Consider the following 22992-nt stretch of genomic DNA (forward strand, 5'->3'; position numbering starts at 1 on the left):
AAAAAAAGGCTAGATGGATGAAGCCAATAAAACATTTCACCTTTGAACTCCATTCGTTGTGCATGGAACCCCATGAGCCCATCACTGTTCCCATCCAGCCAAATGGTCGAGGCCAGTCAGTCCCGTCCACACTCTGTACAACCCACTTCTGTCCCCCAGGCTTTCTGAAGCAGTTTCTGAATTTCACTGAATCATATCATCTGTAAGTATTTCATCTTTTCCTTAACATTTCTTTGTAATTCAAACAGACTCAAGGTACTTGGCACTGCAATGAAAAATACATAATTAAAAACCAGGCAGGATGGGACGTCCCTGGTGTTGTGGTGGGTTAGAATCCACCTGCTGATGCAGAGGATGTGGGCTTGATCCCTGGTGGGGGAAGACTCCATATGCCACGGAGCGACTAAGCCCCGTGTGCCGTTACTGCTGAGCCTGGGCCCTAGAGCCCGTGCCCTGCACAGAGAGACGCCGCGCAGCGAGAGCCGGCGCTCCGAGCGGGGTGGCCGCCCTGCTCACCTCGGCCAGAGAAAAGCATTCTGATGAAGACCCAGAGCTGCCAAAAGTAAAATAATAGTAAATAAAAATGAAAAAATAAGACAGGATGTTCATTTTTACCACCTGAATTTAACACCATCCTGGAGGTTTCAGCTAGGGCAGTTAGGCAATATAAAAAGTACCCTGACTGACAGAGAAGAGTAAAAGTGATCTCTGTGGATGACATGATCTTCTACATGGAAACCTTTAAGGAATACACACACACACACACACACACACACACACACAGTGGACTATTACTCAGCCATAAAAAAGAGTGAAATACTGACATTTGTGGTAATGTGGACTATCCCCGGTGGCTCAGAAGTTAAAGCGTCTGCCTCCAATGAGGGAGACCCGGGTTCAATCCCTGGGTCGGGAAGATCCCCTGGAGAAGGAAATGGTAACCCACCCCAGTATTCTTGCCCGGAGAATCCCATGGACGGAGAAGCCTGGTAGGCTACAGTCCACGGGGTCGCAAAGAGTCAGACACGACTTCACTATTCACTATGCTTAATGAAATAGGTCAGAAAAACAGAGACAAATATCAATTATATGTGAAATCTAAAAAAATAATACTAATGAATGTATATACAAAACAGAAACAGATTCCCAGGCATAGAAACCAAATTAGTGGTTACCAAAGGGCAGAGGGGAGGGGGAAGGATGAATTAGCAGTATGGGATTAACAGATACAAACTACTGTCTATAAAACAGATAAGCAAGAAGGATTTACTGTATAGCGTAGGTAACTGAACCCGTTACCTTGTAAATAACCTACGATGGTGCATAATCTGTAAAAATACTGAATCACTGTCACCGGAAATTAAATACAACATTGTAAATCGACTATATTTCAATTTTAAATACTTAGTGACTGTGAAGCTAATATTATTTGTGGCATATTAATTTGGTAATTCCTTTCATCATTCATTGAAAAACAAATACTTTTGAGCAGTTGTGCTGTGCATATAACCACCATCCCCAATAAAAAGAAATGCAAGAAGGCAAAGTGGTCGTCTGAGGAGGCTTTACACATAGCTGAGGAAAGGAGAGAAGTGAAAGGCAAGGGAGAAATTAAAAGTAAACCCAACTGAAGGCAGAGTTCCAGAGAATAGCAAGGAGAGATAAGAAAGCTTTCTTAAATGAACAATGCAAAGAAATAGAGAAAAACAATAGAATGGAGAAGACTAGAGATCTCTTCAAGAAAACTGGAGATATCAAGGCAACATTTCATCCAAGGATGGACACTATAAAGGACAGAAATGGTAAGGATTTAACAGAAGCAGAAGAGATTAAGAGGTGGCAATTATACACAGAATTATACCAAAAAAGAAAATAAAAATATTAATGATCCAGATAACCATGATGGTGTAGTCACTCACCTAGAGCTAGACATCCTGGAATGTGAAGTCAGGTGGGCCTAACAAGCATTTCTATGAACAAAGCTAGTGGAGGTGATGGAATTCCAGCTGAGCTATTTCAACTCCTAAAAGATGATGCTGTTAAGGTGTTGCACTCAATATGTCAGCAACTCTGGAAAACTCAGCAGTGGCCACAGGACTGGAAAAGGTCAGTTTTCACTCCAATCCCAAAGAAGGTCAATGCCAAAGAATGTTCAACCTACTGCACAATTGCACTCATTTCACATGCTAGCAAGGTAATGCTCAAAATCCTTCAAGTCAGGCTTCAGCAGTACATGAACCAAGAAATTCCAGATATACAACCTGGATTTAGAAAAGGCAGAGGAACCAGAGATCAAATTGCCAAGATCCTTTGGATCATCAAAAAAGCAAAGGAATTCCAGAGAAACTCTATTTCTGCTTCATTGACTGCACTAAAGCCTTTGTGTGGATCACAACAAACTGAAAAATTCTTAAAGAGATGTGGACACCAGATCACCTTACCTGTCTCCTGAGAAACCTGTATGCAGGTCAAAAAGCAACAGGTAGAATCGGACACGGAACAATGGGCTGGTTCAAAACTGGGAAAGGAGTACATCAAGGCTGTATATTGTCATCCTGCTTACTTAACTTATACGCAGAGTACATCATGTGAAATGCCAGGGCGGATGAATCACAAGCTGGAATCAAAATTTCCAGGAGAAATATCAACAACGCAGATGATACCACTCTAATGGCAGATAGTGAAGGCCAGGGAAACCTGGTGTGTGCTGCACTCCATGCGGTCAGAAAGTCAGACAGGACTTAGCGACTGAACAATGAGCACATGGCGGGGCTTAAGACTGAAAGTTCCTTGGCTCCAGTCTAGTGAACCAGGTAGAAATCAGCAGGCAGCTTCTATACAGGCTGGTCTGGCTTGCTGTGGGTGAGAGTGCAGAGAAATGGCTCTTAACCAAGACTTTCAGGTTAAGGAAGGTTTCTTGGAGGAGGTGCCAAACTAAGAGGAAGAGGATAAAAAGTCAGGGGTGGGGGCAAGGAGAGGGAAGCCTTTCCAGCAGAAGTCAGAGCCCTGGGAGGTTGGGAGGGAGGGATCTCGGTAACTTCCCGCATCTGGAAGGAGAGGTGGGGGCAGGCGCGGTTTTTAGGTCTGGATGCCGCCGGCAGGGAACGTGGGGTTACGGTTTGAGGGTCATCCCCTAGCACCGGGGAGTCACTCAAGGTTTTGCGGCAACATTGTGTCCGCGAGTGGAGCCGGGACGCGGGAGCCTAGCTCAGCGGGTTCACACGAGCTTCGCAAAGGGGCCGCGAGGTCGAACCGCCGGAGCGCTGGGGGCGCGGGCGGGTGGAGAGGCGCAGGATGCGTTGTCATGGAGATGTCTGTGACGTCACACCGGTCGGGCCGCAAGACCTTCCTTCTCGACCCAGTGGATGGTCACACTGGGAACAAAATGGACATGCCATTCAGAAGGTAGGCCTTCAGTGACAGTGCTGTGCCCTGCGACCCCAGCTGCTCTGAATAAACAGCACCTCGGCCCCGGCCTCGCTTGAGCAAGGGTCCCCCCGGCCCCGACTTGAGTAAACAACCCGCCCCCTCGGAGTCACCCTTGAGAGCCAGTTCCTCGCTGCTCCTGGAGGCCGCACGGGGCGCTGCGGATCTCGGGCAGGTGGGCGCAGGTGTGCAGGTGGGCGCAGGTGGGCGGCCACAGGCGCCTCCAGGCGCTCCCGCCCCGCACGGGGCGCCTTTCCCCGCACCTGCCGCCCGCGCAGGGGGGCCATTAAAGCCGCGCCAGCCGCGTTAGGTCGCGGCGGGGCCTCAAGAGGCCCCAGCGGCCAGGAGGGGCCCGAGACAGCAGAGCTCAGACCCTGCGTGGGCTCCCTGCCCCGTGAGGGGAGGACCGCCAGTCCCGGGGAGGAGGTGGGCCCTGCCTTTGGGAGTGAAGAGACCTTCCCCTGGTGGTGGGGGCCCCTGACTCCGGGGCGTGAAGAAACCCCACAGTGAGAGTGGGCGGCTCCTCACCCTGCCCAGCCAGCACTTTGGAGCCATCTTGGGTATGAGGAGTGAGGATGGTTCCTCCTCCCAGGGACTGGGGTCCCTGCCTCCGAGACAGCCCCCTTTCTTTCCCGCTTAAGGAGAAATATCTGTTGAAGTGAAGCAACGTGAAAGTTGCTCGTGTCCCACTCTTTGTGATCCCATGGAGTATGGGATCCCATGGACTAGCCCATGGAATTCTCCAGGCCAGAATACTGGAGTGGGTAGCCTTTCCCTTCTCCAGGGGATCTTCCCGACCCAGGGATCGGACCCAGGTCTCCCGCATTGCGGGTGGATTCTTTACCAGCCGAGCCACAAGGGAAGCCTAAGAATACTGGAGTGGGTAGCCTTTCCCTTCTTCAGTGGATCTTCCGGACCCAGGAATTGAACCCGGGTCTCCTGCCTTGAAGGCGGATCCTTTTCCAACTGAGCTGTTCTGTCCTCCCCAAGCCCCCCTGCCCAGGGCTGGTGCAGGCTGAGGCGCTGCCATCTCCTCAGGCGTGGAGTGAGGGGTTGCGAAGGGGCACCGGCAGCTCCCTGCCAAGGTGGGGCGGCCTGGGCCAGCCCTGAGCAGGTGCGAGTGGGAGGGCGAGCTTGGGCTGACCCCACTCCTTCCTGGGACCTCTAGCAGCCTGGAGATTCCCCTGCCCCAAACCCACAGGAGAATTCTAAGAATTCAGGAATTTACCTGAAGCAGGAGACCTGGGTTCCATCCCGGGGTTAGGAAGGTCTGATGGAGGAAGAAATGGCAACCCACTGTAGTATTCTTGCCTGGGAAGTCCCATGAATAGAGGAGCCTGGCGGGCTACAATCCATGGGGTTCGCCAAGACTGACTATACAACACGACTTAGTGACTAAACAACAACAAAATTAATATCTGCATGTAAAACTGCATTTATTTAATAAATAAAATATTATTCTAACCTGTAGTTTTCCCTAGACAAACTGATTTATAATAAGAAAACCTCAGATGGTCTCTGGCTTTTCTGTGGGTTCCTTCAGCCTGAATGGGAATTCTTTTATTTTGGGTGCAGAACTGGGTGACCTTGATGGATTCTGAGAGGAGCCTGGGAGCTCTGGAGAGGCCGACCTACACACACAAGTTACCATGAGATGTGGCCGCCTCTGAAACTGCTTCTCCCTTTACAGCTTGGTCAACATTGTCTTGGAGTTGTAAGTTTTGATCTGTTTTTCAGACAGGAGATTGCAAAATGAAAAAAAAAAATCCACTGTCATTTTTAAAAACTTTATCTCAGAATAATTACACCCAAAAGCGTCTGGTCAAAATAATACCAAGTGTGGTATGAAGGGGGTTCATCTTAAAAGTTAAAGCTGGAGGGCTTCCCTGGTGGCCCAGTGGTAAAGAACCCGCCTGTCAATGCAGGAGACGCAGGTTCAATCCCTGCTCTGGGAAGATTCCACATGCTGCTAAACAACTGAGCCCCTGAGCCACAACTACTGAGCCTTTGCTCTAGAGTCCGGAAGCTGCAACTACCAAAGCCCAAACACCCTAGAACCTGCTTCACAAGAGAAGCCAGCTCAATGAGAAGCCCGTGTACCGCAGCTAGAGAGCAGCCTCTGCTCGCTGCAAGTAGAGAAAAGCCTGAGCAGCAACGAAGACCCAGCATGCCCATAAATAAATAAATATGTATTTAAACAGTTAACACTAGAGGGAAAAAAACAGAAGAAACTTTCCCTGTAGTTTGTGCATGAAAATACAGGTCTTACTGTCCCTGCCTCTTCACAAGAACCTGACCGAATATACTAGGCAGAACATAATTCTTTGGAGTGTGCATTTTTCCTTTCTTTTCTTTTAAGCCAGGGATCAAACCCATGCCTCCTGTAGTGGAAGCGAGGAGTCTGAACCACTGGACTGCCAAGGAAGTCCCAGAGGGTTCCAGGAGGTGCAGGGGGTAATGTTCCACCTTCTGGCCTCCCGTTAGCTTATTACACTTCAATAGTATTTCCTGAGCACCTGCTCTGGTGCAGTGGATGGGAGTTGAGCTTGTGAAGGTGTCCTTGGAAGATGTACAGATCCAGGATTGTTTCTTGTCAGTGTGTGTGTGTGTATGTGTGTGTGTGTGTGCAGGAGTTTATCTTTGGAAATTTGACCTTCAAAGACTTCTTGCTCTCTCAGGTTCCCAGTCCAGGAAAGGTGCTCAGATATTCGAAGCTTGACCCAGATCTTGGTTTCACGTGGGCAGAGACATAAAGACCCAGCACCCTGTGGAATGACAGACCGTTTCCGTGATGCCTTAGAAACCACTTTAGGGGGAAGAGGAGCTTGGGAAATCTTTCAGGGCAAATTTTATTGCAAGGAAAAGATGCCTGCTTTGAACTGCTGGTTAGTTTTTGAATATCGTTAAGGGAGAGCTTTTTGAGTGTGTTTTTCCTTTCAAGCAGAAACGCAAAATTGAGTAAAGCACGGAGGCCAAGTTAGAGATGCCCTGTTCTGCCTCCCAGACCCCTTCATCCCCAGCGTGCCTCATCCGTGGGGCCCCCTGCTGGGGGCGAGGAGGGTCACAATGTCTTCTCCCCTTCTTGGCGGATCTTGAGAGTAGACTTGCTGAGCCCCTCTTTGGCCAAGGACCACTTTGCCTCTCTGTTCTCTTCTTCAGACCAGCGTCGCTCCCTCCCAACTCCTCTGCTCTCAGAAGCCGGCCCTCTGGACTTCACCTCCGCCTTCTCTCTTCAGCCTCTGCTCCTGGTTGCTCCTGGACTCCAGGTAGGAACCTTCACAGGGGCTCCAGTTTGGAGGCTGGCCTGTTCCCCAGGGCGCTCCTCCCAGCGTAGGGGGCCAGGGCAGGTCCAGGCAGGGAGGAGAAGGGAGCCAGCTAACCTGGGCTGCAGAGAGGAGGCCACTCCAGTCTCTTTGGACTGATTAGGAAGGCCCCCTTTCCCTCTTTCTGCCTTGTTAACAGGCATTTAAAAAACTATGTCTGTGCTGGGGCTTCATTGCTTTGCATGGGTTTTCTCTAGTTTTGCTGAGCAGGGGCTACTCTTGAGGTGTGGCCCGTGGGCACCCTTTGCAGTGGGTGACCTGTGGAGCACGGGCCCTGGTGCACACGGGCTTTAGTTGTTACCGCGTGATGGCTTAGTTGCTCCGAGGCGTGTGGGATCGTATTTCCCACGTGTCCCCTGCCTTGAACACGTGTCCCCCGCGATGGCATTCACATTCTTTACCACTGGGCCACAAGGGACATGTCAGCAGGCATTTGCTTTAAAATTGAAGTATAGTTGATTTATGGGCTTTGCAGGTGGTGCTAGTGGTAAAGAACCCGCCTGCCAATGCAGGAGACATAAGAAACCTGGGTTCCATCCCTGGGTTGGGAAGAGCCCCTGGAGGAGGGCATGGCAACCCACTCCAGTATTCTTGCCTGGAGAATCCCCATGGACAGAGGAGTCTGGCGGGCTACAGTCCCTGAGGTTGTAAAGAGTCAGACATGACTGAAGTGACTTAACATGAAGGCATATCTTATATTTCTTGGGGGTTCTCAGTCCCTTTGCTGCATCTCCAGGTTGGGAAACCTGTTGTCGGCCCTAGAACTTGCAAAAGTGCAAGAACTTCTTCGGCATAATTAATCTCCAATTTGTGGGTGGTCTGCCCTGCGGCTCTGTGGTGGGGCTAATGGTGACCTCCTCCTCCGAGAGGACTCATGCGACACGCCGTGCGTCCCGGGGGTGCTGCAGCCGGAGCCCCTGTCCCCGCGGCAGACGGCTGCCAGCCTGTGCCTCCACAGGAGGCCCCCAGACACTCACAGGCAGGTCTGTCTCAGTCTACTGTGGGTCACTGCTCCTGTCCCTGGGTCTGGTGCACACAAGGGTTTTGCTTTCGGCCTCTAAGTGTCTCTGGTGGGTATGAAGTTTGATTCTAAACACGATTTTGCCCCTCCTACCATCTTGAAAAACATCTACTTCTGCTTCATTGACTATGTCAAAGCCTTTGACTGTGTGGATCACAGCAAACTATGGAAAATTCTTCAAGAGATGGAAATACCAGACCACCTTACCTGCCTCCTGAGAAACCCGTATGTAGATCAAGAAGAAACAGAACTGGACATGGAACAGCGGACTGGTTCCAAGTTGGGAAAGGAGTACGTCAAGGCTGTATGTTGTCACCTTGCTTATTTAACTTATATGCAGAGTACATCATGTGAAATGCCAGGCTGGATGAATCACAAACTGGAAAGAAGATTTCCAGGAGAAATATCAACAACCTTAGATATGCAGATGATACCACTCTAATGACAGAGAGTGAAGAAGAACTAAAGAGCCTCTTTATGAGGGTGAAAGAGGAGAGTGAAAAAGCCAACTTGAAACTCAACATTCAGAAAACTAAGATCATGGCATCCAGTCCCATCACTCCACGGCAAATATAAGGGGAAAAAGTGGAAGCAGTGACAAATTTTAGTTTCTTGGGCTCCCAAATCACTGCAGACGGTGACTGCAGCCAGGAAATTAAAAGACGCTTGCTCCTTGGAAGAAAAGCTATGACCAACCTAGACAGCATATTAAAAAGCAGAGATATTACTTTGCCAACAAAGGTCCGTCTAGTCAAAGCTATGGTTTTTCCAGTGGTCATGTATGGATGTGAGAGTTGGACTGTGAAGAAAGCTGAGCACAGAAGAATTGATGCTTTTGAACTGTGGTGTTGAAGACTCTTGAGTCCCTTCGTCTGCAAGGAGATCAAACCAGTCCTAAAAGAAATCAGTCCTGAATATTCATTGGAAGGACGGATACTGAAGCTGAAACTCCAATACTTTGACCACCTGATTCGAAGAACTGACTCCTTGGAAAACACCCTGATGCTGGGAAAGATTGAAGGCAGGAGGAGAAGGGGACGACAGAGGATGAGATGGTTGGATGGCATCACTGACATGATGGACATGAGTTTGCACAAGCTCCGGGGAGAGGGTGATGGACAGGGAGGCCTGGTGTGCTGCAGTCTATGGGATCACAAAGGGGACACGACTGAACAGCAACAATATTTGTTACATTCAAAACTCCTCATGTATCCCTCCTCTTCCCCTTTGGTAACCACAGTTTGCTTTCTGTGTCTTCTGAGTCTCTGGGTCTGTTTGTGTTTTGTATGTGAGTCGGGAGAAGGCACTCTATTTTTTTATTGGCCTGCTATGTGGTTTGTGTGATCTTGGTTCCCCAACCAAGGATCGAACCTGGGCCCTGGCAGTGCTGGTGCCAAGTCCTAACTACTGGACTGCCAGGGATTCCAAGGAGCAGCTCCTTTAGACGTCTGAAGTCCTGCAGCCAGGTTGGTAGCAGACCTGGGTTTGGGGCCCAGGAAGTCTGGTCCCAGGCCCAGCAACTCTTCAGCTTCCAGGAGAATCTTTTTGGTTCCTGGCTTAGGGGTCCGGGAAGATGGTGGAGCCCCTTTAGGTTCAGTGGAGACAGGAAAGGAGGGGCATGTCTTGCGGGGAGAGCCTTTGGTTTGGGACACCCTAGGTGAGAGGCCTCTGTGGAGCATACAGGTGTGGTTTACCCCGGGAACACTCGCTGAGCACTGGCCAGGCTTGGGGGACACAGCAGTAAAAAGCCCGGGCGAGTGTGAGCTGGTTGGAGGGACTGCAGAGCCTGGAGACAGGCAAGGAGGGTACAGAGAAGGTTAGAGATGAAGACCAGGAGATGCGCAGCCTGTGTGTGAGCCAGAGAACCGACAGTGAAGGCGGGGAAGATTAACACATAGGAGGTGAGGCGTCTCTATCAAGAACCGATGCTTTGGAACTGCAGGAGACTCTCGAGCCCCTTGGAAGCAAGGAGATCCAACCACTCCATCCTAAAGGAAATCAACTCTGAATATTCACTGGAAGGATGGATGCTGAAGCTGAAGCTCCAGTACTTTGGCCCCCCGATGAGAGAGTTGACTCACTGGGGAAAACCTTCATGCTGGGAAAGATTGAGGGCAGAAAGGGAAGAGGGCAACAGAGAATGAGATGGTTAGATAGCATCACCAACTCAATGGACATGAGTCTGAGAAAAGTCTGGGGGATAGTAGAGGACAGAGGAGCCTGGTGTGCTGCCATCCAAGGGGTCGGACAGGACTTAGCACCTGAATGACACGGGAGACAGTGAAGGACAGGGAAGCTTGTCTACTGCAGTCGCAGAGAGAGGGGCCTGACTGACTGAGTAAGACAGGATAGAAGGGAGGGGCCGCCAGGTGCAGGTCAAGGGAGGCTGAGCCCTGGGGGTGGGAGGGACCCGGTGGGCGCTACGGGAGAGCTGGGGGAGGGCTGGGTGCAGGGGCAGGGCTGGGACTTCCTCTGTAGCAGGGCATTGCTCTGGGCTGAGGACTGGGCAGGGCTAGGTGAGGGGCGGGGTGGTGGTGGTGAGGGGCCCAGAGGGGCTTGGGGGTTGGGTAGGCCAGTGAGGAGATGCAGAGAATGACTGGGTCAGGGAAGGAGGGCAGTGGCTGAATTCTGGGCTCATGGGAAGCACAATCCGTGTGGTTGGTCACTGAATGTGGGGCTTGGGAGAAAGGGGTCGTCATATGATGGGAAGGTTGTAGCTTCACCGAGCTAGGAGGACCCCAGTGGGGCCATTCTGGGGAAAGATCAGCTATTTGATCTTGGCTGAGTCAATTTGGAAGAACCTATTAGGGACCCTAGAGCAGGCTGGGCGGTGGGGCCCGGAGGAGTGGTGCTGGCGATGGACGCGGGGAGTGGCCTGTGGGTGCGGCCTGTGTGTGTGAGCACAGGTGTGTGTGTGTGTGTGTGTTCATGGGTGTGTGTGTGCATGTAACCATGTGCAGACACAGGTGTGTGCAGCGGGCAGATGCTGGGTGGGCAGGGACTCACAGGACTTGCACTGGCAATTGTGTGGCTGGCTCTCAGCACAGAGGGTCACTTCTAACTCTTCCTCAGGAAGTGTCCGGAGAGAAAGCCCTCGAACATCTCCCGGAGTGGGGCCACCCGAAGAAGTTGTCAGTTGGGTTAGGTTGTGGTCTCTCGGCAGAGGCACTGAACTGTCGGGGCAGGAAGAGGGGAGGGTGGCTGCAGAGAGGCTCAAGGAGAGCTGCTCGGTGGCTGCAATGGGCCTGGGATCCTGGGGCAGAGCCCCCTTCCGGGCAGAGCAGGGAGGGCCGGGGTGGGGATTGGGGCTGGGGCCTGCCTGAGGCCCACTTTGACCTTGACTCGGAAGAAGGGTCCAGAAGGAGAGGCCAGGAAGGACTGCAGGGTCTGTGTAACCCGGTGGCTTCAATAATAATAGGTTTGGTTTCAAAGAATTCTCCAGAAGAAGGGTCTGGAAGGAGTGGCCAGGAATGACTGAAAGGTCTGTGTAACCCTGTGGCTTCAATAATAATAGGTTTGGTTTCAAAGAATTCTCCAGTAGATCTGCATGATAAGGGCTTTTTAGTGTAACCTGTGAGGGTGTGCGGGGAGGGGGAGGGGAGAATCCTGGGGCATTGGGAATTTGTATCTTTGCTCTGCTGGAGAAGCTGCTGGGCCAGCGAGTGGGGCGCTGGCCCTGAGACCTTGGGGTCCTGGACATCCCCTTAGGATATCCCCCTGGTGACATATAGTGTGTGTGTCTGTGTGTGTGTGTGTGTGTGTGTGTGTGTGTGTGTAGGGGAACAGAGCCCAGCCAGTAGGAGCAGCTGCTATGCGAGGAGGATCATTCCAACCATTCTGGGGAGGGGGCAGAGATTTCCAGGAATTGGGCCACCGCCCACTTTTTGGCCTTTGATGGTCTGCGTTGGAACGGTCCTGGCATCTCTGGGTGTGTCGTCTAGCTTGAGCATGCACTAAGGATCAGGGTTGTTGAATCGTTTGCTGTCTTGACTCTCTGTGACTCTGACTCTTATCAGCTTCTGTTAAGCCCTCAGACAATGTCACTCTCCCAAAGGTTGTGCTCTGCCCCCTCTCTCCTGTTTCACTTTGGCCTAGAGAGCGCGTCTAACGTCTAACTCTTTCTGACCCCTGGACTGTAGCCCGCCAGGCTCCTCTGTCCATGAGATTCTCCAGACAAGGATACTGGAGTGGGTTTCCCTCTCTTTCTCCGGGGGATCTTCCCAACTCAGGGATCGAACTCACATCTCTTATGTCTCCTTCACTGGCAGGCAGGTTCTTTACCCCCAGTGCCACCTGGGAAGCCCGTAGAGAGTCCTAACTAACTCACAGCGTGTATTCTCCTGGAAATCAAAATTAATTTGGGTTGGTCCTGTTAGAGGGACACAGGAGCCAACTAAAGTTCCAGCCAAAGTCAGGACAACATAAATGACGTCGTCTTTATTACAACCCAAGTACAGATGCTGGGAAAGATTGAAGGTGGGAGGAGAAGGGGACGACAGAGGATGAGATGGTTGGACGGCATCACTGACTCGATGGACATGCGTCTGAGCAAGCTCCAGGAGTTGGTGATGGACAGGGAAGCCTGGCGTGCTGCAGTATCCATGGGATTGCAAAGAGTTGGACATACATGAGCAACTGAACTGACTGAAGTACAAAGTCTCAATCCTCTTGAGAGTCCCTTGGATAGCGAGGAGATGAAACCACTTAGTCCTAAAGGAAATCAACCGTGAATATTCACTGGAAGGACTGATGCTGAAGCTGAGGCTCCAATACTTTAGCCACCTGATGGGACTAGCTGACTCACTGGAAAAGACCCTGATGCTGGGAAAGATTGAGGGCAGGTAGGTGGAGAAGGGGACGACAGAGGATGAGATGGTTGGATGGCATCACCGACTCAATGGACACGAGTTTGAGCAAACTCTGGGAGATGGTGAAGGACGGAGAAGCTGGGCCTGATGAGGTCTGTGGGGTTGCAAAGAGCTGGACGCAACTGAAGAACAACAAATATAGAATTAAATGAGTGCATGCTGACATGAATCAGTGATTGAGCAATCAGTTGTCGTTCAGTCCCTCAGTCGTGTCCGACTCTTTGCGACCCCATGGACGGCAGCACGAGAACTTCCCTGTCCTTCACCATCTCCTGCAGTTTTGCTCAGACTCATGTCCACTGAGTGGGTGATGCCAAGCAATGAACAAATCAACAGGTGGGAGAAAAACCACCCCAGCCGAGAAATTTAGGCAGCTGCTGCCCTCCGAGGGCGCCGGCCTAACCCTCCGCGAGCGAGCGGGTGCTCCACAGAGGGCCCTCTTTCCAAAGAGGGCAGGATGGAGAGGGCGGTGAGACCAGGTCCCTGTCCGGGGGAAGCCTGCGGGGCATGGCCTCAGCCCAGCGATGGGACACGCCAGGGTGACGGCGCCTCCCGTGACGCCCTCGACAGGAGAAGGCGCCTCACGTCAGGTGGTCCTCCCACTCCCAGGACCCCATGTGTGCATGGGAGAGCAGGGGCAGATCCCAGCTGAGGGACAGCCCACCAGGACGGTCAGGGTCATCAACGGCAGGAGCGTCCGAGACAATCACGGCCAAGAGGAGGCTCAGGAGACATTAACTAAATGTGATAGGGTCTCCTGGGTGGGATCCTGGGACAGAAAAATGACTTTGGGGGACAACTAATGATATCCGAATGTATGGAATTTATGGACTTAATATGAAAAAGAAAAAAGGGAGTTTTGGACTTTACCGGGAGCTTTTCTAGCCTTTAAAATGCGAATGCAGGGACTTCCTTCCTGGTAGCACAGAGGTTAGGAATCTGCCTGCCAGGGCAGGGGACACGGGTTCCATCCCTGGTCTGGGAGGATTCCACGTGCCGAGGGGGCAGCTGAGCCCGTTTGTTGCAGCTACTGAAGCCTGTGCGCCCCAGAGCCCGAGCTCCGCAACGAGAAGCCGCCGCGAGCAGCCCGCGTGTGACCCCTGCTTGTCACAACTAGAGAAAGCCCTCGTGTAGCAACAAAGACCAAGCACAGCCAAAAAATAAAAAAAAAATGAGGGGCTCCCCTGTCTGTACTTCTGTTGCCGGGGGGCCCAGTTCCATACGTGGTTGGGGAACCAAGATCCCACAGGCCATGTGGCATGGCCAAAAAATAAACTGTTAAAAATAAATTTAAGTAAGCATCTTTAAAAAAATAAATAAAATGCTAATGCGTATGGTGCTTTAGGGTCTGATTTGTAGCTTTTCCTGTTTCTGCCTCAGAACTGGTATTCCCAGGAGTCTGGTGTGGGGCCCCTGAGTCGACCACGCGGGCACATGGGTGGTGGGCGGTGCGTCTTTGTAACAGAGGTGTTTCCTGCAGGGCCCAGGGCGCCGACCCCCGGGATTCTGGAGGGAAGCAAGTGACATGAACCAGCAGGGAGGTGTGTAGTCTCTCGTCTCAGTAAGTCGCGCCATGATCTGTCTTGTTTTCAGTGGATGTTTTCTCTGCTCTTCTTGGGCTGCATGGTTTTTAAAAAACTGTCAAATGTTTCTGATGACCTGGTGCTTCTGGGGGAGGGGGCGGGAGGGAGTGCTCTCCGGGTTTGTCACCTTGGGCGCGTCAGTCCACAATCGGGGCTTATTTTTCTCATCTGTTCAAAACAAACCAAAGCGGGGAGGGCACGGGAGCTGAGTGTGTGACCCCCTCCCTGCTCCAACCTGGAACGTTCAGTGTCAAGGACGTGTGACTTTGCCCGTGAGCTTCTACACGACTGGGTGTCCGGGTGCGAAGGGGCTTTCCCCTCACCAAGGTGCTGTTTGCGCACGGCCCTCCCAGGCCACCAGCTGCCTGTGGGTTTCCTTTTAGTTAAAAAACTTTTGAAAACTCCCTGGGTTTGTTCTGCTGAGCTCTCACTCACAGTCACCCCGTTGGCAAAGAGTTCTGACTTGTGACATCTGCATCAGCCCAGGGGAGACCAACGGCTCCGGGGCCCCAGAAAGTTCCCTCCACGCCCCTGTGGTCAGCCCGCCCCCACCCCTCGCAACCACTGAGCTGTGCCTTGTCCCCGATGCTCTGCAGTTAAGTGAAAGGTCCACCCCCGGCCCCCGAGCCATGGCTGGTCTGCGGAACGGCCATCGCAGCTGCATCCGGGCCGCGTTCACGGCCAGCACCAGGGCCGGCTTCCAGAAGAGGCAGAGAAACAGGCTCCATCGCCTCAAGGTACCCCTCCCCTCTTGGCGAGGCAGGGACAAGGTGGGGAGGGCGGAGGGGACTGGAGGCCAGGGCAGACTCGGACCCACCCCGGAGAGAGCAGGAGCCCTTGCCAGGACCCCACCCCCTTCTTGGAATTAGTCTCCTCTGCGGCTCTTGGCATCACCTTCTCAGGTTTTTTCTTTCCCTGCCAACTAGCAATGTTCAAATTCCTGTCCTTTGAGAGTCTGTCTTTTGATGAAGAACAAGAGTTGCTTTTCCCGGTAGCCTGGTGTTAGAGGGGAAGGTTCTGGAATATGGGATGCCAGCCCTGGGTTCTTCCCAGGGACCCTGAGCAAGGCCTGGCCCCTGTGTGAGCCTCGGCTTCTGCGTCTGCAAAGGGAGGGTTTGGGGTGTATGACCTAGAACCTTCCACCATCTTCTGGCTTTGGGTGCAGCACAGGTGCCCCATGCTGTGTAGCCGGGAGGCCCTTCCCGGGGCTTCCCGAGCGATGGTGGGCTGCCGAGTCTCTGTCCTGGCCACATTCCTGGCTCTGCTTTCCCCTCTTGAGTGGCCCAGGTTTTCATCTAAAGTCCTACAAACACACTCTTGAAGGAGGGTCCCTGCCTGTGCTCAGCTTCCTGGGAGCGGGCTCTCCTTGTCACCACCCACCGCGGGCTACCGTCCATGAATGTGGGCAGGGCAGGACAGGACCACTGGCCAGGGCAGTGAGCCCCTGGATCCTTGCCCTTGAATACGAACCTGCTGTCCGCCCTCCCTCTTAGAGAGGATGACCCAAACCCCTTGTTTTTCCAGGCCAGTCACAAGAAGAATCATCTGGACTTTGTTGAAGGCATCTGGAGAGAGGTACGTCCCTGAACGAGGCAGCCAGCAGCCGCTCCTGTCTCTGAGGACGGTTGGGCCCCCAAGCCCAAGTTCCCAGAGGCCAGGCCGAGGGCAGCATTGCAGACCTTCCTCGGGAGGCCGTCGCAGGCCTGCTCCGTGACCTCTGCCCTGCCCAGCGGCGCGGCTACAGTTTAGAGAAAGCTTCACTGTGACATTTACCTTGATTGTTTGCTCCTCTTTCAAGTTTTTAAGTAAGAACAAAAGGCTTCATGTAGTTTGCCTGGAAGATAGATTGAGGAGACCATGGGTTTGCAATGAGTCAATCTCAGAATGAATCTCAGGCAAATTAAATTCACTCTCAGGGATCACGCAGGTGTAGGTAACCCTGGCCTCCTGGTGGTTTACAACGCCAGGTGCCCCTGGAGAGCAGGGCGTGCTGCTAAGTCCGTCTACCCAAAACCAGTGACTGGGGGGCCTGGCCGGGCGTTTCTTGGTTTGCCAGGACAGATTCTGTGGGCTTATAGCAACGTGAGGCCCTCACGGCACCCCCGCCCCCACACCCGGGGACACTCACTGCTCTGCTGGGGGTGGGCTCACAAGAGCGAGTGTCTGCTTTGTGAATTCCAGCGATGCTGACCAGGTTCTGGCCCCGCAATGGTTATGGTTGCCAGTAGATTACGGTGTTTACGTTCATTTCTCCTTCTGGAGTAAATGAATGTCAGCTGTCCAAAGACCAAGTGAGCTTTCTCGGGGGTTGTCACCACCCAAGGGAAAGGGCCCCTGGGGGGTCCCCCTGCTGACTCGGCCTGGGGTCCCTCTGTGCAGAGGCCGCGGGTCAGCGGGGAGGGAGGTGCTCACAGGTCGAGTCGTGTGGGTTGTGGGTCCTCACAGCTGGAGCCTGTCTGGAAGGGTCTCCGTGCAGCACGGGGTCGTCCCTGATCTTGGGCAACTGGGCTTTCTCTAGAGCCCTTTCCAGCCAGAGCCCCGGGGCAGGAGTGAAAGAGAGTAAGAAACAGAACTTTCAGTCCCTAGGTGGTGTGAGGAGGGTCCAGAAAGCTTTGCAGCCACCGTTGGCTGTGGCGGTAGAGGTCGGGGGAGACGTTTGGCTGCTCTGGGGTGTCGCCTGGCCCTGATGGGCCTGTGGTCGGCCTTCAGGAACCCCCCAGGGCACCTTGGAAACAGTGACTGTTCTAGAGACTCACTTCCACCTCCTTCGGCGCCTTGGGCGGCCTGTGCGGTGGAGGCTGTTGAGGCTCCACGGCCTGCATAAGCAGGCCGGTCAGGGGCCCGGGGCGGCCCGAGCGAGGCCCTCACCGGGGTCAGAGCAGGAACATGAGCTCAGACTGAGGTGGTGGGCAGGGGCTGCCAGCGCTGGAAGGGGGGCTTTAAACGATGGGGCTTGGGCTGAGACACCCGCACAGTGGGGCACCCTCGGGCTTTTAGGAGGCTCCTGGGATATTTATCAAATGCATTAAAAAATATTTAGTTATGTGGCTGCCCTGGGTCTTAGCTGCAGCATGCGGGATCTTTATGGTGGTGTGTGAATGCTTATGTGGCACACGGGATCTAGTTCCCCGACCAGGGATTGAACCTGGGCCCCCTGCATTGGGAACATGGAGTCTTAGCCACTGGATCACCTGGGAAGTCCTTATCAAACGCATTTAAAAAATAATTTAAAACGTGTTTTGGCCTGCGCTGGGTCTTCGCTGCCGCACACATGCCCTCTCCAAGTGTGGAGAGCGGTGCGTGGGCTTCTCGCTGCGGTGGCTTCTCCTGTCGCAGAGCCTGGGCCGCAGGGCTCAGGGCCTTCTCACTAGTTTTGCTGCTCCTCAACGTGTGGATCTTCCCGGACCAGGGATCAAACCCATGTCTCTTGCCTTGGCAATTGGATTCTTGACCAATTGAGCCCCCAGAGAAGCCCTTATCAAAGGCATTTTTGAAGATTTATTTGCAGGGCAGATCGTGCACAATTTGCCAAGGTCCATGACGGAAGAAATTACTTATGCGTGTAAGGCGTGTGTTCTCCTTGATTCCCCTGCTCGCCGGCTCAGAAACCCTTCTGTCATCAGCTTTTAGATCCTTACGACGCTGACTGGGAAGACGCCCGTGGTCACACCTCCTGTCATTTCAACAGCTGCTCCTTGGGTGCTGCAAACTGTGATGGGCCTCTGCACACGCTCAAGTCCAGGGGTCCAGGGGACGTGAGCTTAGAAGACCCCCTCTTGGCGAACCTTCCAGTCCTGGTCCTGACGGCCACAGGCTGGGCCCCTGCAGCCCCGGAGGCCAGCGACGTGGACATGCAACCTGCGGAGGCCGGTGGCCTGGAGGCGCGGGGAAGGATGGCCCGGCTGCCGGGACCCCCGGAGGACTCGGGGATGATGGAGGAAGACCGGGGATCCCCCGAGGCTGTCAGACCCCAGGGCAGGACCAGAGGGTCACGGCCGCCCCCCAGACTCGGGACTGAGAGGGACAGGGGGCCCAAGCTTGCCCTCTCCAAGAGGAAACTGGAACTTTTACTTGCAGAGCCGGAGAAGAGTAAGCGAAAGAAGCAGTGTGTGGCCTAGATCAGGTGAGCGGGGCGATAGGTGACATGGGCCAGGGCCTCGGAGGCGAGGACAGCGTTGATGAGCATAGCAAAAAGAGCTTCCATGAAGCATGTGGCTCCTTTTGTGTCTTCTTGTTCAAACAATGGAAATGTATCATGAAGTTTCAGGAGCTGATGGTCTGCGGATGATGCGCGGGTTACTCGTTTATGTTGTAAATAACGCCTCTGGGCCCCACCACTGCGCTAAGATGGTTTCCAGCTCAGGAAAGGCCCCACCTCCCCGGCCTGAGTCGCAGAGAATTCCCTTAAGTAAATATGTATGTATTTTTAAACCTGGACTCAGAGGCTGGGGCCTGTGGCCCTCTAGCCCACCTCGGTCCTGGCTGTGACTCATTCACCCAGAGCTCCTCACACGCGGCCGAGGAATCGGCTCCGGGGGTCGCTGAGAACAGCTGGAACGTGGAGGGCGCTCAGTTGGGGTGGAGGCAAGGCCGCAGGAGGGATTCTCCCAGCAGCCCTGGGGCTGGCCCTGGCCTCAGATGCCTCCCTCTGCTCCACCCCACCCGCTTCTCCGGTTGCGTCTCCCCTCGGGGACAGGGTCTGCTGAGCGCGGTGTCTTGCGATCAGGGCCCCAGTGGGGTGACACCTGGGTGTGGAGGTGCTTTCCTTTTTCTCATGCAGCCTTTTAAGACCTTCCTGGCAGGGAGGATCGGAGTCCCCCTCGCTGTGTTTGCTGCCCAGGGACACACAGTTCCAACAAAGCGAAGTCCACTGAGGCGAGGCGCGTGGTCTCATCCCTCCTGGCCGGGGTGGACCCCCGAGGCTTCTCCAGGGCACTGGGTGGGCAGGGGTGCCCAGGAGGTGCTGTCTGCCCTCCCCCAGGTCCCCTCTGGGCCCCCTTTCTGCCAGCTCTGCCTACTGTCGAGCCTGACCCCGCAAAGGCAAGTGAGGAGTGATCTAAGTGGGGTCTCCTTGGACCCCCTAAACTGAGCTCACGTCAGGGTGAGGCTGGGAAGCAGCAAGTAAGGGGCCCCAGGCACTCCTGGTGGGGTCCTGGGCCCGCGGTGCCCTACATCCACCCCCAGGACACTCGGGCACCAGGGTCTGGCGGCTGCAGCGGCCCCTCCTCCCCAGCCAGGCCTTTGGGGCATTGAAGACGGCGGTCCTCCTCCTGCACCGGGAATCCCTGCCCAGCACCAACAGGCCTCTGTGCTCGGGACCTACTGTAAATGGGGTGGGCACGGGAGGGTCAGGCTTTCTGGGGGCTCTCCTCGGTGTTAGCAGCTTCCGGGCGAGAGACTGCGGCACTGCTAAATACTCTGGGTGACGAGAGTGAGTAGCAAGTAAGTGAAGTTGCTCAGTCGTGTCGGACTCTGCGACCCCATGGACTGTAGCCTACCAGGCTCCTCTGTCCATGGGATTTTCCAGGCAATAGTACTGGAGTGGATTGCCATTTCCTTCTCCAGAGGATCTTCCCGGGTCTCCCACATTGTAGACAGACGCTTTACCGTCTGAGCCACCAAAAGCTGTATTTGTTGGCTTAGAGGAAAGCATTCAAAATGGGCCCCCATTTTCAGTCAAACACAGCTCTGGACAGCGCTCAGCCGCCCAAGGGACCCCAGAGGGCACGTCCCGGAGCCAGGTGGGTGGCAGCTCTGGCTCTGCGGTCCGTCCGCTGTCTGGGGTTGGGGGGACAAGGCTAGATAGGGGGTGCTGTGGGGCCTCAGGCTGTCCCTCTGGAGTCGAGCTCGCTTCCCACCAGGACGAGCAGGTCTTTATTGCAGGGCTGGTGCCATGCCCGGCCAGTCACCCAGCCACCGGGAGCTCTCGAGGATCCGGACGCACCAGGAACCCATTCCACAGGAGGCTGCGCCTGGCACCCCAGGACCGTGGGGACGGAGAGCCCGGAGGCCGCGGGCTCCCTGCGGAGGGACCATGGCTGGGCCCCGGAGGTGCGCGTCACGGGTCTGGGGCGGGCCAGCCGGGCTGCCGGAGTCATGCGGGCTCCCGGGTGTCCCCCAAAGCCAGAGATGAGACGAGAGGCCGGAGCCAAGTCATGCTTAGTGTTTTATTTCATAAAACAAGCCCCGCCTCGGCCCTCAGAACCGCGGCCCTGGGTCCCTCCCAGCTCCACCTCCCAACCGTCCGGCTTTTTTCCACGTCCTGCAGCTTTCAGCCTCGCACCAGCGACGTTGCCTTGACAAGTCCGTACACTTTAAACAGTGAACCTTCCGTAGGCTTTCATAATGAATAACGTTAAGTATCAATCACTGTCACACAAGGGGACTGGAAGGCAGCTCACTCAGTGCAGAGCACGGCCACGCCGCGCTCGTAGAAGCTCCGCGGGTCCTCCTTGGTGGCGATCTCGAAGTCGACCGTGAAGATGAGGTCGGCGCGGGTGAAGTTCAGGTAGACAGGCAGGGTCACCTGGGAGAAGGCGGGGTGCTGGCTGTGCGAGGGGAGGCAGCCCCGGGGGCGGGGCCCACCCGAGAAGGGAGCGGTGCGAGTCCCCTGGGGGGCCACGGCGGGGACACAGCCCTAGTGCCCAGGGGGCGACCACGGAGTCACCTGATCACGGAGGAGGGAAGGGGCGCTCACCACGTTCGCCTTCTTCTCTGCGTTTGTCTGCTTGACCCAGCGCAGCTGCGTCAGGGGGAGGACGGTGGAGATGGCGTTGGAGAGCGACAGCTTGTTGTTGCCACACGTGGCCCCTTGGAGCTTCAGGCCTGTGGGGGTGGGGGTGGGGCGGTCAGGACCCCGGGGGGCTCTGTTGCGTGGGCACAGCCTGGGGGCACTAACCAGGCATGGCCACGCGGGCACCGCTAGCAGGCAGCCCGTGAGGGGCGGTGGCTGAGCCGCAGGCTGGGGACGGGGCAGGGGGGCCTGAGGGAAGCTGGGCGGGAGCACCCCCGCTCACCGGTGACCCCAAAGCTGCAGGCGTCCAGTGTGGCACCCTGGGAGGTGGTGACGTTCACCTCCAGGCAGAGCTCCTCCAGGGACCAGCTGTTGGCCTGGGCCACGTACTGCCGGGTGGCGGTGATGTAGGCCTCGGGCACGAACAGGCCGCCCAGGCACACGTGGATGTTCTGGAGGAGAGAGCTGCGGGTTAGGGCCGGCCTCCCCCTGAGGGCCCCCGCCCAGGCCCGCAGCGGCCTTGGAGAGCCGCCCGCACCTTCAGCTCCTTGGCGCCCCCGGAGGCGGCCGCCTGCGAGATGCTCTGCAGCTGCTTGACCCGCTCGCTGAAGTCAGAGACCCACTGGATGACGGTCATGCCGGCGGGCACCGTGTAGTGTGACCAGCTCCGGGGCAGGATCCCTGCAGGGAGGGCCCGCCCGCGTCAGTGCCCACAGCCCCTCTGCCGAGCGCTGGCGGGCCCCCCGTGTGGGCTCCACAGCCTCCCTTGGCCGGTGCACCCCCACACCTGCTCCACACCCAGTGTGCGTGACCCCCGGGGGAGTGAGGGGGGAGCACGACCGCCCCGAGGAACCACAGCTGCAGACACCCCCTCTCGGGCGGTGCGGCCAGGTGAGACACCTGGGGCCTCGCCCTGCCCTCCCTCGGTCCTAGAACCACGGAAGGCGAGGCAAGGTCCTGGCAGATGCTCAGTGGAGGCAGCAGGAGCCAGGTCCTGGGAGTGTGGGCCCGGCGGGGGGTCGGGGTGGGTGCCGAGCTGCCCTCCTGAGCTCCCGGGAGCCCCCAGCTGCCCACCTTTCACCAGCTCGTTGATGAGCGTGCGGAGGTAGTTGGTCTGCTTCTTCCTGCCCTCGCACACCTGCACCACGTCGGCAAGGTCCTGGCGCACGTCCTGGAGCAACTTGGCACCCATTTTCACTTCTCTCTCAAAGAATCGGAACAGAGGATCCTACGGTCGTAGGGAGAGACAGAAGGCTGGGGTGGAGCGGGGAGGGGGATCGGAGAAGAGGAAGGAAACTGGCAGTAACTCGGCCTCGGGAGCCCTGGGTTTGCAGCACTGCTGGAACTCGACCTTGAACTAGACTCGGTGTGAAGCTGTGGGCGCCTGACCACAGCAGCTCCGGACCACCCTGTGAAGACGGGGAAGCACCCCTGCGTCCCGGAGGGTCACTGACCTCCTCCACTCTCGGGCGTTCCAGGCTGGGCCCTCCGGCTTGGCCCAGGCGCACACCTGCCCTGAGACAGCACTCACCCGCCCGGCCCAGCCCCACCCGGGAGGGCCGCCCCAGCCCCAGGCCCGAGGCGCGGGGCCGCCACCTTGATGTTCTCCACCGTGCGCTTGAGGTGGCTGAGCGTCTGCGGGATGAGGTGCAGCCAGTTGGAGGCGGTGGTGTGCAGCGTCCGCATCCAGGCGGGGCGCCCGTCGGACGAGGAGTCAGGCCGCGCCTTCTTCTCCGTCTCCGCGTAGGCCAGGTCGTCCTCGTCCTCCAGCATCTGCATCTTCAGCATCTTGCTGATCATGTCCACACCTGGGCGGGGGCAGGGGCGTGGTGGGGACAGGCTGAGCGCGGAGGCCTCCCTGCGCGTCTACCCGGGGGCCCTGCGCCCCGTGAGGTGCCCTGCGGGCACCCGTCCCTATGGCACCGAGGGCAGGCTGGCCGGGGAGAAGGCCCAACGCCACGGGTGGAGCCACGACCGCTGGGGCCGCACCGAGGCTGCGCGCAGACACCAGAGACGGCGCCAAGGCTCACGCGTCCAC

The 22992-nt window shown here is 55.7% G+C and overlaps 2 protein-coding genes and 1 long non-coding RNA gene across 8 annotated transcripts in view; 1 reads left to right on the top strand and 2 right to left on the bottom strand.

Moving 5' to 3' along the window:
• The first annotated feature begins 3371 nt into the window (after window positions 1-3371).
• On the top strand, window positions 3372-18481 carry LOC147348931 (uncharacterized). Of its 5 annotated transcripts, none has more exons than XM_086362891.1 (7): window positions 3372-3405; window positions 5002-5140; window positions 6105-6692; window positions 14119-14179; window positions 14818-14958; window positions 15746-15796; window positions 17845-18481. In XM_086362891.1, exons 5-7 carry the CDS (start codon window positions 14851-14853, stop codon window positions 18337-18339), a joined length of 654 nt encoding a protein of 217 aa, XP_086219017.1. In that variant the 5' UTR covers window positions 3372-3405; window positions 5002-5140; window positions 6105-6692; window positions 14119-14179; window positions 14818-14850; the 3' UTR covers window positions 18340-18481. The 5 variants fall into 5 exon arrangements, with proteins under 5 accessions (XP_086219017.1, XP_086219016.1, XP_086219015.1 ...); XM_086362890.1 differs by having other exon boundaries at window positions 6586-6692; window positions 14119-14199; XM_086362889.1 differs by having other exon boundaries at window positions 6586-6692.
• LOC147348932 (uncharacterized) lies at window positions 13801-16638 on the bottom strand. 2 transcript variants are annotated; one of them, XR_015149407.1, is made up of 3 exons: window positions 16350-16638; window positions 15995-16055; window positions 14181-14389 (listed from the first exon to the last, which is right to left on the bottom strand). It is a non-coding gene; the product is annotated as an uncharacterized LOC147348932 (long non-coding RNA). The 2 variants fall into 2 exon arrangements; XR_015149408.1 differs by lacking the exon at window positions 16350-16638 and having other exon boundaries at window positions 13801-14389; window positions 15692-16016.
• A 1893-nt stretch (window positions 18482-20374) lies between the features above and the next one.
• Window positions 20375-22992, bottom strand: part of DYNC1H1 (dynein cytoplasmic 1 heavy chain 1) — a 60972-nt gene continuing 58354 nt past the window's right edge. Inside the window, exons 73-78 of the mRNA XM_086362887.1 lie at window positions 22551-22762; window positions 22029-22182; window positions 21493-21635; window positions 21238-21406; window positions 20919-21046; window positions 20375-20747 (exon numbers count right to left, since the gene is read on the bottom strand). Coding sequence (XP_086219013.1) covers window positions 20619-20747; window positions 20919-21046; window positions 21238-21406; window positions 21493-21635; window positions 22029-22182; window positions 22551-22762 — 935 coding nt within the window. The 3' untranslated portion in view covers window positions 20375-20618. The remainder of the gene's footprint in view (window positions 20748-20918; window positions 21047-21237; window positions 21407-21492; window positions 21636-22028; window positions 22183-22550; window positions 22763-22992) is intronic.

Source organism: Bos grunniens, chromosome 21 (assembly GCF_055505025.1).
Source record: "Bos grunniens cultivar Pamir isolate PY7600 chromosome 21, Bosgru_T2T1.0, whole genome shotgun sequence".
NCBI classification, from domain to species: domain Eukaryota; kingdom Metazoa; phylum Chordata; class Mammalia; order Artiodactyla; family Bovidae; genus Bos; species Bos grunniens.